Source organism: Dryas octopetala, chromosome 7 (assembly GCF_963921425.1).
Source record: "Dryas octopetala chromosome 7, drDryOcto1.1, whole genome shotgun sequence".
Lineage (NCBI taxonomy): Eukaryota > Viridiplantae > Streptophyta > Magnoliopsida > Rosales > Rosaceae > Dryas > Dryas octopetala.
The window spans coordinates 9,514,190-9,528,310 of record NC_141372.1 but is presented as its reverse complement, the minus strand read 5'-3'; the positions used below and the strand labels follow the sequence as shown (position 1 = coordinate 9,528,310).

The 14,121-nt window shown below is 37.0% G+C and overlaps 2 protein-coding genes across 3 annotated transcripts; both read right to left on the bottom strand.

Annotated features, from left to right (window-relative positions):
• Positions 1-801: 801 nt before the first annotated feature.
• On the bottom strand, positions 802-5,525 carry LOC147279446 (putative pumilio homolog 7, chloroplastic). Its single transcript, XM_086252309.1, has 5 exons — positions 3,982-5,525; positions 3,719-3,881; positions 1,897-2,060; positions 1,115-1,370; positions 802-973 (listed from the first exon to the last, which is right to left on the bottom strand). The coding sequence occupies exons 1-5, from the start codon at positions 5,523-5,525 to the stop codon at positions 869-871; spliced, it is 2,232 nt and encodes a 743-aa protein (XP_086108435.1). The 3' UTR covers positions 802-868.
• Positions 5,526-8,204: 2,679 nt separating this feature from the next.
• On the bottom strand, positions 8,205-10,826 carry LOC147279445 (N-lysine methyltransferase). 2 transcript variants are annotated; one of them, XM_086250211.1, is made up of 5 exons: positions 10,377-10,826; positions 10,188-10,261; positions 9,291-9,426; positions 8,871-9,164; positions 8,205-8,740 (listed from the first exon to the last, which is right to left on the bottom strand). In XM_086250211.1, exons 1-5 carry the CDS (start codon positions 10,494-10,496, stop codon positions 8,468-8,470), a joined length of 897 nt encoding a protein of 298 aa, XP_086106337.1. In that variant the 5' UTR covers positions 10,497-10,826; the 3' UTR covers positions 8,205-8,467. The 2 variants fall into 2 exon arrangements, with proteins under 2 accessions (XP_086106337.1, XP_086106335.1); XM_086250209.1 differs by having other exon boundaries at positions 8,844-9,164; positions 10,377-10,824.
• Positions 10,827-14,121: the final 3,295 nt, after the last annotated feature.

The following is a 14,121-nucleotide window of genomic DNA, read 5'->3' as shown; positions in this document are numbered from 1 at the left end:
AGTCACACATATTTGAGATTAAAGGTATGTGTCAATATTGGAAAAAGACAGATTTATGATATTGACGGTCTTTGCTACGAACTTTTCTCTTGCTTCACTTTTTGTTGGTAGATAGTGGGTTTTGGAAAGAGAGTGTCTATGTGCAATGAGTGATGAGTGATGGGGTTCTCTATATTGTGATGCAAAGCTTCAAATACCCATGGGATTTTACATTCTAAACATGGGAGGTGGTAGTGCGGTAGTGCCCTTTATTTTTTTCTGCCGATTTCATTTTACTCACATATATAGGCCTTCAGGTTTCTTTTTCTTTTTTTTCTTTTGTACAAAGGTTAAAGGGAAAAAGGGAGGTTTTATTAACATGATAGGTTGTAACTTGTACATATGGTACAAAGTGCTTGTACCTGGAAAGGTGCAACTATGCAATTCCCCCACGACTACACACAAGGGGAGCAACAGGCACTATATATAACACAAAAAAGCCGATTGGCTCTATATAAACAATCTCAACTTCAAGAAAGAAATCCGGACATCAAATTTACAAAACATGAATCAGAAATTCCCTATACTGACAGATGAATATCATACATCATAAGTTCAGATAAAGACACAAGACATCAGATGAAGACACAAAAACAACAGAATATTACAAGAAGCAACTGCATCATAAGTAACTGGAAGCAAAATTCTGTGTTAACTCCTTCAGACTTCTTAATGCCATTCATTAAGCCAAAATTGCACACTTCACCTGGGGATCAGTAACAAAATTTTCACAGACATTCCATATCTTAGCTAGAGGACCAAGATAGAGCAGTTATTAGTAATGAACATAGAGGACAACAACACTTCTCTATATAGGCTAAAACACACATCATTTCTTCAGGAGGTCCCGTGAGAAAATCCTCTTGCAGTATGGGCTGGTGCGTAAGATTGTATGAGGCCTGACTGCTTCAACCAGAGAAGCATGAAGAGGGCCCTGCATGAAGAAAAAGGATTAGGACATGAGAGGGAGAGAGAGAGAGAGAGAGAGAGAGAGAGAGAGAGAGAGAGAGAGAGAGAGAGAGAGAGAGAGAGAGAGAGAGAGAGAGAGAGTTATAAATCACTTTGAGAGATGTACCTTGGTAACTGCAAGAGCAGATTGAATGACATAGTTAGCATAAGGGTCTTGCAGCAACTGTTCAAAGTGAGAAACTGAGAGCAATTCATGGATGATTCTTGGTCGGCTCTCTTCAAAATACTTAAGGCATTTTTCAACCACATGACTACTACATTTCTGCATGGAGAGGTGTACAAAGTGTCCTTTTAACTGAGAAATCAATCTGGCCATCGCAGATGGGATCTTCAGCTCTATGACATACTGAACAACATAATTTCTGTGTACCAAATCAAACCAAAATAAAACCACACTTCAGTTGGAAAGCCAAATAAAATTGTCCCACACAATAAAAGATATGGAATGAATTATTCAATGGCATTTGCAGGATTAAATCATTACTCATGTAGAGAGATTTTGGACTGATATATAGTGAATTGTAACATAAGAAATTGAATATTGAACTTGGGAAAATAAAATAAAAAAGAATAGAAGTAGCCCAATGGCTTTGTAACGTAACCTATAGATTCTTATAAACTTTAACAATCATGTCACTGTAAGCATGAAATATCAATATATAATCAGCCTTGTGTTCATTTAGTTCCTGGTCTAGGCTTATGTTTTGCAGCTAAAGTGGATCAAAAGAATTTCTGGTGGGAAACAATTTTAGTTCCTCAAGAAAGAAAAAAAAAAAAAAAAAAGTACATATCCATATAACTATTATGGATTACCATATCATATTAAGGATTTATGGTCAGCAAGGAAAAGAAATTAAGTATGTTTAAAAGACACTTGTAAATGGTTACCCATAAGGATCTTGGGATAGGAGAAGCCCATTTCTGGAAATTTCAGTGATCAGCTTATCTCGATGTCTCCCAATGGCATGTGCAATGCATTTTTGTAGTACACAACATCCATGGCGTTGAGTAGCAATCTCAACACAAAATCTTGCAGCGGCATCAAAAATAAACTGCAAGAGATTAACAGAATAACGGACAGAACAAGTTCAGTCTTTTCAACAAAAAAAGTGTAGGTCCTACAGAAAGCATATAATCAACCTTTTTATGTCCTGGTTTGGGACAACAGTAATTTTGCCCAGGGTTAGATTCAGCCTTGTTTATATTTTATCCCATAGCTATCAGTAGAATAAGTGAGTCCATAATAGTGAGTCCAATTCATCCCACCACTCTTGTGCTAGACTTTTGACAAATAGAATCCATAGAACCTAAATCACCTCCTGATAAATTTGCCAAGTTTAACATTCTCAATTTAAACAAACACAACAGAGATAATCTATTCAAATTGATCAAGTATTCTTTAGATGTGTCTCCTTGCAATGCAATGTCTATGGATGTTTGGTGTCAGTCAAGCTCTGTTTTTTGTGTTCTATGCCAAAAAGGAAGTCCTGTCCTTTTTTATTCAGGTCCTAAAAAGCACATTTACCAATTGGTTAATCCACAAGAAACTAGAGTTGGACCAATCATATTAGAAACAACACCTCAATCTTGATCTTTGCATTGATTTCCCTTTTCTTATGTTCTTTTCTCCTTGTTGCCATACACAGGCTATCTGACATCCTCATTCATATATCTTTAGCATATTGCTACTGAAAACTAGCTAGCTCACATGTTTTACCAATTGGTATGTTGTTCCTTAAACTCAGACCCTATCATCCCCTACCAAGAGTCAAGTACATGATAATTGCAGAGTCAAGTAGTTGACTTTACCAACAGGAGATTTATATTATTGAAGTGACCAAAAACATCTGAGAAACTTGCAGAAGACTACATGAATCAGAAGAGGAAAAAATTGACAGAAACTAAGAACATCCAACAATGAGGCGTGATAATTTATATGTAATTCCTCACAATGCAATATATGTGATCTAGTCCAGAGTTTGGTGCCCAGGGTTCACAATTGGACTTCCCCTAACACATACAATCATCAGACTATGTTTGGACTATTTTAAGCATCCACACAAACAGCAGAAATAAAGATCACACTTTCTGCCTCATTAACCGGGAAAGAGTTGGTGAGATTGATTATTAATGTAAGGGTAGATTTCTTCTTAGCTAATGATCAAAGATAGGTAGGTCCAGTGCCAGCTTGACACTGAACAAGACTATAGTTGCTGGCCCCAGATGACAGGGGATGATATTAAACACCACCAGTTACTTGATATATCATTTGGTTTCCCTATTATAAGCCCATTGCACATATCAAATGAAACAGTTATACCTTCAGTATGCACTTCAAGCAGTATTATCTACCAAATTGCTCGTATCATTAAGGTTCACATTACTGGTTGCATTGCATAAGATTACATCATAACCGTATGGAAAACATGCCAATCTTTATAGAAATATTGCACCAAATTCATTGCCTATAGCACATAAATGACTCGAAAAAATATAGCATTTGCAAAGTACTCATCATCAAAAGAATTTTGCTTGACTAGCATCTACCTTAGAAATATATATACCAGGTTAACAAATAAAACTTAAAAGAAAAGTCAAGAACAGAGAAAGAAGAAACATGAATTAGATGATATTTATTACAGACGGTATTCAATCTTAAAAGCCATATTTGTACAATCGAGCTAACAAGAAAACTAAAAAGAAAGCATACCCTATTATCTTCATTGCTAAAGCAGTCCAAGCAGCGTTGTACCACATGATTCCCATTTGGATCCTTAATAAGATCAAGGAAACCACATTCAAGGGCTGACTTAACTAATGAGATCTGTTTCCCAGATTTCACAGTCTCAATCAACTTCTGTACCACACGAGTGCTGAAACCATGACACCAATTACATTCAGAAAAAAGAAATTAGTAATGAATAAATATTACAAATGAAGTAGCAACAATTAAGTACAGTAGGAAGGATATACCCATGTGTGTCTAAAGAAATTCTGACAAGCTGTCCTGGTTCTTTGGTCACCTTGACTACAAATTGCATTCTTTGTTGTTCATTGCACATGTCCAACAACTTCTGCATGAGATAATTGCCAAATGGGTTTGTCATAAGTTCAAAAACATGATTGATTATTTTATCAAATATTAATTGCACATCTTGACAGGTTCCCTCATCAAGAATCCTTTGTAAGAACCGACAACCATACTGATCCTTTGCTATGAAGTATATGTATCCCTGGACCTCAGCCAATGAACTTAAAGTTAGTAGTGACCTCAATGAGGTATTATCAATCTGGCTCCGTTCATTTCCACTAATTCCCCCAGTATATAAATCAGAATCTAGTCTAGGAATTTTCTCTCCTTCTGTCTGCATTGCCATTTTGTTGCAAGAGCTCTTCTTGTAACCCTTTGAAGACTTGCTACCCTTACTGATGACATGATTCACATGATTCAAATGTTTTCCTTGTATGATGAAACTATCCTCACAACTAAAACCCTCAAGGTCCCCTGCACATTTCATAGACTTGAATGATTCAGGAACCCCACAAGTTGGGTTTGCTTTAGTCCTTTGTTTTATCATTGAATGATTATGTGAAAGGTTGTCTACATTCAACTGAGCAAATGAGGGGAACTGAGGGGAACTCATTGGATACATAAGACCTTTACCACCATCAGGATCCATTCCCCGCAGCTGTGAGCAAACAAAGTCTTCATCAAGGTAAGGCCTAGCAATAGATGGGTTCTCTAATTGAACTTTCCTATGATACCAACTATCTCCCTGTTCCTTTCTTTGCCCAAATGTACAACCCATTTGGCTTTTAGCACCACTGGGGCCAGAATACAAAGCAGTGGGCTGCATATGATTGAGAAAAGACCCCATGGAATCACCAACAATACACCCTGGTGGCAATCCAAGCAATGCTGACTCCTTGTTACCTTCAAAACTCCCCCTAACTCCAAAATTAGAGGATTGAAAAGCTTCAAAATCAGATATATTGTTCTTAGAACTTTCAAATAGACCATAGTTTTCAACATTCCAAGGAATAGTACCCCCTAAAGAACCACCACCAATCCCAAACCCATCTGGACCTCTCTCAGCCCCCCTCCTTCTAGTACCACCATCCTGTTCATCTCCAATATGCATTCTGTAGAAACTTTCAGCCAACCCCAGATCATCCACCAGCTTCTCATTGAAATGAGAATCAGGTGGCTTAGAGTCCAACCACAATCCATTCATGTAAGGTGTTTGATACTTAGTCTCCTCAAATGGGGTTGAATATGGAGAACTATCCTCGGAGGAACAAAACCCATTTGAGAAAGAGCTTGAAGGAGAGAACTCTGATTGCAGAGAGCCTCTGCTAATGGGTGGACCACTCACAAGGTGATGGGGATGAAACAGATGAAAAAGACTGGAATACGGTAGATTTTTGGGGTTCTCACTCAACAACTTCTTAAGCTCGCCTTCCCTCTTCATGTTCTGTAAAACCCTCTTGTCTTCCTCGGCTATTTTAAACATCATACAACATACAACACACAGAATAAAACGTATAATATACAATATACGTGTGAGTGCACACAACAAAAAGATGTTTTTTTTCAGAGAAACAAAGAGAACCCAGATTCAGAATCCAAAAACCCACGTAAGAAATCGATTCAGAAAGGAAAAAAGCACAGAAAACAAGCACTGGTAGTGTTTGTTCTAGTCCGAGAAGGCCGATTATATTTGTTGGGTAGGCGTCAATGCATATAACAATGTCATTTTGGATTGGATTTGGCAATGGGGTTTCTGAGAAAAAGAGAATGAAACAAAGAGAGGGCTTTGATTCTCTCTTTTTCTTCAGTATGATAGTACGGTCTGTCACCGCTCACACACTCACGCCATTAAAATGAAGAGTCGCACTACGCCACTACCCACAGCACAGAAAAAGCAGAGAGAGAGAGAGAGAGAGAGTCTGACTAAGGACTAGGAAGGCTATTTTTTCATATTATTTGTTTTTATTTTTGAAAATTTTTAATTGGATAGTTCATTATTTTTTTAATATTAATAGTGTGTTTAAATCTTTGATTTTTTATTTTTATTTTTTAGTTAGCAGTATCTACTTCGTAAACAGGGTTCTAACCAACTTGCTTGAATTTCTCGCCTTCTAAATCGGTTTGTTATTGATATCACCTTCTTAATCTATCTTTTTTATTGTGTTTCCAATTTAAAAATTAAATTTATCATATTCTTTTTACAGTTGTTCCCTACTGTGTTTCTTTCTGGTTAAGTCTTTTACCAAAATTAGAAAAAATAACCTTCAGTCCAGGCCAATGTTACCCATTGGATGGAAACTATTAGTGGTAAGTGATAGCTTCTTCTTGTAGGCCAAGGCAGGTGTGAATGTGTGATTATAAAAGAATCACAAAAAATTATGATTCAAACATATTAAAGAAATTGACTAAAAAAAAAGATATTAAAGAAACCACATGTAGGTGGGCCCCATTTTTAAGTGATTGGGCCAAAAACTTCTTATAGCCCAACAAATTCTTTTCATTTGTCCATAGACAATGGAGGAATGTAAATAAAAGAAGGGTGTCTCAAATCAAAAGCTAGAGAGCTTCAGCTTTCAATTGGTGAAACTTTACCAACTTGGCACCTCCAAATTGGAATGGTCTATTTCCTTTTTATTAGTCTAAATTTGTCTTCTTTTGGGCCTAGATTAACCAAGCAATCTGCCACAGACACATCACACATAGTTCCTTCTATATGCATATGCATAAGCATAACCCTGCAGTCTCAGTCCATCTTAAGGAAACCTTCTACAACCCATGATGAGGTTGACAAGAGGATGATATTCCTCTTCTTGCTGCTGAAATACTACTACTTACAGCTGCAAAGTCAGTTTCAACAACAGCAGCCAAAATGCCTTTTTATCAAAGCAAGTCTTTAAGCCCATAAATAGGTCCCAGAGCTCAGCTTCAACTACTTGTCCAATTCCCTAATTAGCAGCAAATCCCAGAATCCAGTCACCATTACTATTTACATATTGCTCCTCCAGTTACAGTTCTCCCAAACTACCCTTTCCTACATATCCATATTGAATTTGACCCAACTTTGAGCAAGGAATTCCCAGGCCATCAGAGCTTGAGTTTGAGTTTGAGGGGCCTCCCATTTCTAATATCATTTGCAGAACTTCACTTTGTAGCAAAACTCAGGATTACCTTTTTTGGAGATAAGATGGAAAGAGAAGTTTCACTCAAGAATTTGTTTGTTCTCCATTTCTATAAGCACCAGTATGTGAAAGCTAAAAGGACTCCCCAACTCAAGTCCTTCTAACATTGCACAGCAGCCTTGAGATCTAGAGCCAACCAGTCCATGAACCCAAGAACAAAGGAGTGAGATATCAACATGGACCCTTTGCATTCGTGAAATATATGTTGCACAGACTCAGTAGGGCAGCTGCAACACATACAACAAACAAGTTTATCATCTTCCATACAAGCTCATAATTAGATTTCACACTAAATTTCGCAGATGCAGTTCTTTCCCAAATCCCCCCTTTCTTCTAGGGCCACTGGGATACTTACAACCCTTTGCACACTGTGGAGATAACACAATGCTCCGCTTGGTGATGATTTCCCAAGTTCCTTCATTAATGTAATCAGCTACCTTTGTAACTGGTTGTGACAAAGTAGCTGTTGCCTCATTTATCATAGGGCCATTGGGAATCTGATGCTCATTCACCCTCCACTTAACACCCTGTTGCAATAAAGAGGTGCTATGAACAATGCCCCTCCAAGTGCTGAGAGAAGTTAAATCCCAAATGGAGCAACCTCCCAGATAGTTTTTCCTTGGCATTTTGGACCACAGCCCATCATCTTGTACACAATCTTCCTTTTAGCTTTGGCTAACATGACCTTATTTGTGACTTCCAATTTTTTTTTTTTTTACAAATTCCAACCCTTCATTGACTTGAGTTTAACAGAATGGATCGGGCAAACAGTGATAAATAAGACCCAATGGGGAGAAATAGGATCCAAATTGAAGTTAAAAATTGCAACCTATTTCCAATGGATTTTAAAAACCTCTATGTAGGATGTTCGAGGGTCTTCTTCAGAATTATAAGTTGGAAGGCAAAGAATTCAAAATAGCTAAAACAAATCCATGATCGAGCTCAACACAGGTGACCAATCACGAAAAGAAACATATAAATAAATGTAGAGCTAAATGATATATTAAACCCAGTAAAACAGCCCAAGCACTTCATTAAGACAAGCACTGAAAGAACACAAATTATGGACATACACAACCCAATTAGCAGATAGTCCATAGCTCTGACCGACCCCGTTATAACCTAAAACATAATTCCCAAAACCCACAATGAAAAGGTCAAATAATATAATAACACATGCAGGAGAAAAAAAAAAAAAGGAACAAAACCAGACACCATGCAGTAAAATAACCAGGTTAGACCTAACATGTTAAACCAAGGCAATGCTACTCTCTCCACCCGGGGGTTTGCGTACACCTCCAAGGTAGTCTCGAGCCTCTGCCTTCCCATCGGCAAAGATGTTGCTGCCACTCATCTCTCGTAGTTTCGCCACACTCAATGGTTTTTCAGCAGACGATGGAGGAACATCACCCTTGAATATGTCATTGCCGGAGAGCTCAGAAAATTTCTTCTCATAAATTTTCTTGGCCGTCTTGGACACAGGTTCCTCACCGGATGCTATAATGCTCTGACCCCCAGCAGGCTATGCATAAAAACCAAATTCACAATCAGTTAGAGGCTTGACTTTCACAATGGGAACACAGAATGATATGTATTATGTGCAAGCAACCACACAATTCACTCACATTAGAAACTTTAACAGATGTGCGTACATTGGGTGTAACAGGTTCTCCGATGTCAATGCTTCCTTGCAAATCCAATGCGCGCGGAGCAGTAGTTGGCCTTGGTAATATTTCAGGAGGGGGTGCAAATATGTCATGCCCACTAAGCTCCTTGAATTTGGAGTCAGAGAGCTGCTTCTTCAGCTTTGCCTCTGCCTCTGCCTCACTCTCCAAGGTCCCACTCAGTTCGCGCTGCTTTGCAACTTCAGGAATCGTGGTAGGCTTTTTGGGAGAAAGACCCTCTTCATCGCCAAATGAGATATGACTGATTCCAGCAACCGCTTGCTGCCATTTCAACCATCAGAAGACAGTCAGCAAACAAGTTTCGCCACAAACTGACATACCAATTACCAGACTATAAGATCTGTGTATTAGTAATGAATTCATAATTTATAACACACTGAATAGTACCTGGTACATTCGAATTCCGGTTTTGCTATTTGGGGTAGGGTTGGCACTACCAGATTCTGGTGCATCAATTTCTGCATTTTCTGCGAAAATGCCACTCCCAGTCATCTCCTTCATTTTATACCCTGAACAAGGTTTGCTGGAAATTTCAAAGTGTACAGTGTCAGAGGTCTTGGATAAACGCTTCATTTCAATACAATTACACTCCATCATATATGGGCTTATCAGGTTTATTATCACTACATAATTGTATTCAAGCTTCCACCACATGTTAAACTTGTCCCCATGACCAATTCAACAAAAAACACATTTTAGCAAAATAACAAAAACCCATCAACTAACAAATAACATCTTATGAAATGAATAAAAACTAACATATACCCAATTCTTCAACTTATAAATGCATAACTTAAAATTTTAACTGATTCATTACAACATTAAAAGTTTTCCGGGTCACAATTGGAAAATATAGGATAGGAAATTTGAATTATTTCTGTGGATTTGTATTTTGGACTGAATTATTCTGTGAATTCATCGGCCAAATACGTAGATCGATCACGGGTTATTGAATTGACCAACCTTCAAGTATAAAATACATTTTTTTAAAAGAGAAAATGAGTATTTACTGGAAAATACATAGTCAAATTCCAACGGAATATCCAAAAGGAAAATGTTATATATTGAGGACTAGAGTTTTCAAAAAATACAAAATAATGCAAACCCATTTGTTGTTCTTTTCTTTTTTTTAAACAATATGAATTCAAGAAGAAATATCCATAGCAGGTCCACTAATGAGTCCACTTGTGACCACAAAAACAAAACCCAAAAATGAAAACAGCGAAATAAATTCAAAAAAACAAAAACCTAAGAAAGAAAATGCGAGGAAGAAGCAGATCTGACCTTTTGTTTAAGCTCTCGACCTCCTCGTCCGTGACCTGACCACCGAACACCACCTTCCTGATCCCATCCGACGGCTACCATCATCCCAAAAAAAACAAGAAACAATGAATCAACGAATCCAAACCCCTCAATCACCAAACCAACAAAAACAAAAAATGAAACAAACAAAAGGAAAACATGAGTGTTTACCTGGTGGGACCGAGAGGCGGAGGAGGGAAGAGAGGGGGAGTCGGCAATCGGCGTCTCGGACCAGGTGAGCAGATCCGCGGTGGATGTGTGGGGCTTCCTCACCGGAGTGGTCCTCTCCATTTGGGTCGGGTCTCGGAGTCTCGGATTCTCGGACCGTCCTTTTTCTTCTTCCAGTAAACACTTGCCTAGAAGCTTAAAAAACCGGCCACTGTGCTCCGGAATGCGCGTGAAATGACGAAACTGACCTCGGGCTCCGGAACGTTCCTGATCACTCTCTCTCTCTCTCTCTTTGGGTGCAGAGCTGTGGGGGGTTTTGTGGGTATTTGAAATGGCTTTTTGGAAAGGGTGGAGTTGAAGGGAGAGAGTAGTAGTAGGAGATGACTTGGAGTAGTAGAGTAGCTACTCTTCTCTTTCTTTATTTTCTTTCTTGTGTTTTAAAAGCAAAGAAAACAGGGACCTCGAAATGGGTCGGGTTATATACTTATATGTATAACTATGAATTTGAATCTTGTACCGCGTACGACATATGATGTCAGACCACCGGATGTGCAGCCACGTGCCGGTTCAACATGATCCATGTGTTGAATGTGAACTGCCCAAAATGCCCTCTCAACGTTTTTGTTGACTTGTTTTCTACATCCGACGATTCAGCTCCTAGGGAAAGAATTAGCGGCGTAGGTTTTGGAGACCAATTTAGGGAGATAATGTTTTACATGTATATAATGATTGTATTATATAATTATATTAATGTGTGACTATGTGAGGTTTGTTCATTACCTTTACATGCCTCAAAAACCATGCTAATAGTATTAAGATTTGAGAAATTTTTTCATGTAACTGGAGAGAGTCACGTGAATATTAATGGAAAAATTGATTAATAAGTATAACAAAACGCAAAAGCTCAAATAAGTCGATGAATCCAACACACAATTTGAATTCAAAATTCAAATTAATCTTATCCATGGAGATTATAAGAGGTAAGTTATTAGCATTTTAAATTCAAAATTTAAGTTGCAAGATAATGTATTGGCCTAATTAATTGACAAATTTAAAGTTACTCTCAATGCGAATTGTGAAAATAATTAGAAAGTGTTTAGTAAAAACCATCTCTAAATGTTATAAATTCAGTAACACATGAGTGCTCTAAAAATTGGTTAGCAAGTTAATATGAAGTTAACAACCTTTTTTGGCCCACCACATAACTAATCTCATAATTCGAACCTTCTATTTTTTAGACCTTGCTTCAAACATCATCATCGCAAAAAATCAACTAAATCAAAAATTATTTAGTCATATAATTGTGATCAAATAAATAGACGAACACGGTTTTCAATAAAAGCATATAAATGGTTGTTATTATAATCAAATAGTTAAATAACTTTTAATTTTAAAGATTTTTTACAAAAATTATCTTTAAAGTGAAGCCTAAAACACATACTCAGCCACATACATTATAACTTTTTCATTATTTACGTACATTTCACCTCAGCAATACTGCAATAGGGTTATTAATAACATAGCCATCAAAATTTAGTTTAACAATATCCAAATACCTTTAGTTCCCCACATTATAATGGACCAAAGCATAAGTCGATGCAAAAAAAATTTGCAAAAGGATTAGGAACTTTGTTTCTATAGACAAAATCATTTGAATGCTACCAAACATGCCAACACAGAACAAAAATCTCACCACATTTCTTTTTCAGCATTATTAAAGATGTTACTTTCTTTGGTTGTGGAACATTGTTAATTTCTAACGAAACATCATTAAAAAAGGAAGTGAAAATTATCATCACTAGGTCAATCATGTTGGCAAGGCGACAAGTGGGTTCTATTCTATTCTACATTCCCTCTTAAAAAGGACCCCTCTCGTGAGCTCAATGCATGTAATAATTAATGTAACAAAGTCAAAAAGCAAAGCATGGGTGAGCAAAAATTGTGAGTTTGGAATTAGAATATTAGAGAGACAAGTGGTTTTTTTTTTTTTGCTTCTTCTTCCCTCCCTCTCTACCAGTCGAACCAAGGACTTATTGGACTTTGATTATTACGCAAAGCCAACAAGCCACAAGGGACCGGTAGACAAGTGGTTTTTTGGTTTGAAGGATAATGCTCCTTTTGCTACCACTTCTTCTCCAAGAAATTGCATCATTTGATTTTGAGGGTCTCCATGTGAGCCAGAGTTTCACGTGATAGTGAATGGCCAAATCTTGCGTAAAGAAGCTCTCTGATTCTGGCCTCTGAGAATTTCCTTTTTCTTTTTTTAAAAAAAGAAAAGAAAAAAGTTGGCAATTGGAGTAATTACAGGGGTATTTTCGTCATGTGAAGTTTGGATTTTGTCGGAGGAGTGGAATATACAGTATTTGACGTAATGATAAGGTTGTCCGTTAGACAAGAGAATTTAAATCCCTGGAAGTTTGCGTAGGCACCTCCGCACCTATTACGGCGATTTTAGTCGTTTTAAATTTGTGATGGCAGTAAATTACCAAAATGTCCTTGTTTTTTGCCTGCCTCACGTTTGTATGACCAAAAAGGGTAAGTGTGATAATGATGGCCATTACGCACGCTCGTTTGGCACTGCTTCTTAGAAGCACTTTTATTTAGTAGCGCTTTTATCAGAAGCGCTTATGTTAAGAAGTACATATAAATTTTTATAAAATTTTTAAATTATTTATGCAAAAGCACTTGAAAGTGCTTCTTGAGAAAGCACCTGTCAGGTGTTTCTCAAAAAACCCCTTAGAAGTGCTTTTATAACTCAAAAGCACTTCTAATTATTTTTGCCAAACGCTATCAAAAGTGCTTTTACTAATTTAAAAGCGCTTTTGACAATTTTAAAAGCAGTGTCAAACGAGCCCTTGATCTACATTTTTCTCATCAGCATCTCTCTCTATTTCTCTATTTACCTAACCCTATAAAAAAAATACTTTTTCTTTTTTTCAAAAGCCTTAAAGATAAACAGAGAGATGAGAGGTCTTGATTTACATATTAACACCATATTTAAAGGTTACAAATTTTATAAAAGAAACTTCTATTTTTAAAAGTTTTCTTTTTTATCAATCGTAAACAAAATTCGTCGTGAAAGTGACTAATACTAACATTTACCTTCTTTTTTTTTAATTGTTTTGGGCACCTTCTATTCTGATGGTGGTTATCATTATCAGAAGTTATATTAGCATCTGTCTTTGCTAATATATGCTGCATGCTTTTAGAGATGCACACTTGAAACAGTGTTTATAGTTCTTAGGTTGCAGATGATGAAAATTGGTTTGACATAGCACTTTTAGACTGCTTAGCTCCACTAGACATGTAACCAAGTGGCATATGTGACTCCTCCTCCCCCCTCAAAAAAAAAAACAAAAAACAAAAAACCACATTGGCAAATGTATGCTGCAATTTTTGCCTATCAGCTTCTCTTGGGTTGGGGACCCATGTATATATTACATTCATTCATCATTACCAAGCTAGAGGTGTAGGTGAACAACATTTTAAAAAATGGGGGAATGTAAGATGGACCCATCTAAATGTGAAAAATAATGATATGTCCCACAATGCAAATGCAACCTAACTTGGAACATACCCAACAAACAAAGTTTAAGGTTTCCATACAGATGCTATAAAATGGTCTTTCCTAGGTCTATAAGATTTCTATGGATTACCTTCCCTCAATTAAATAATATCATATGTTGCTATTTTCACTGTGTATTTCATCATGATCATTAGTTAGTAAGCAACATACATTGATCATAAG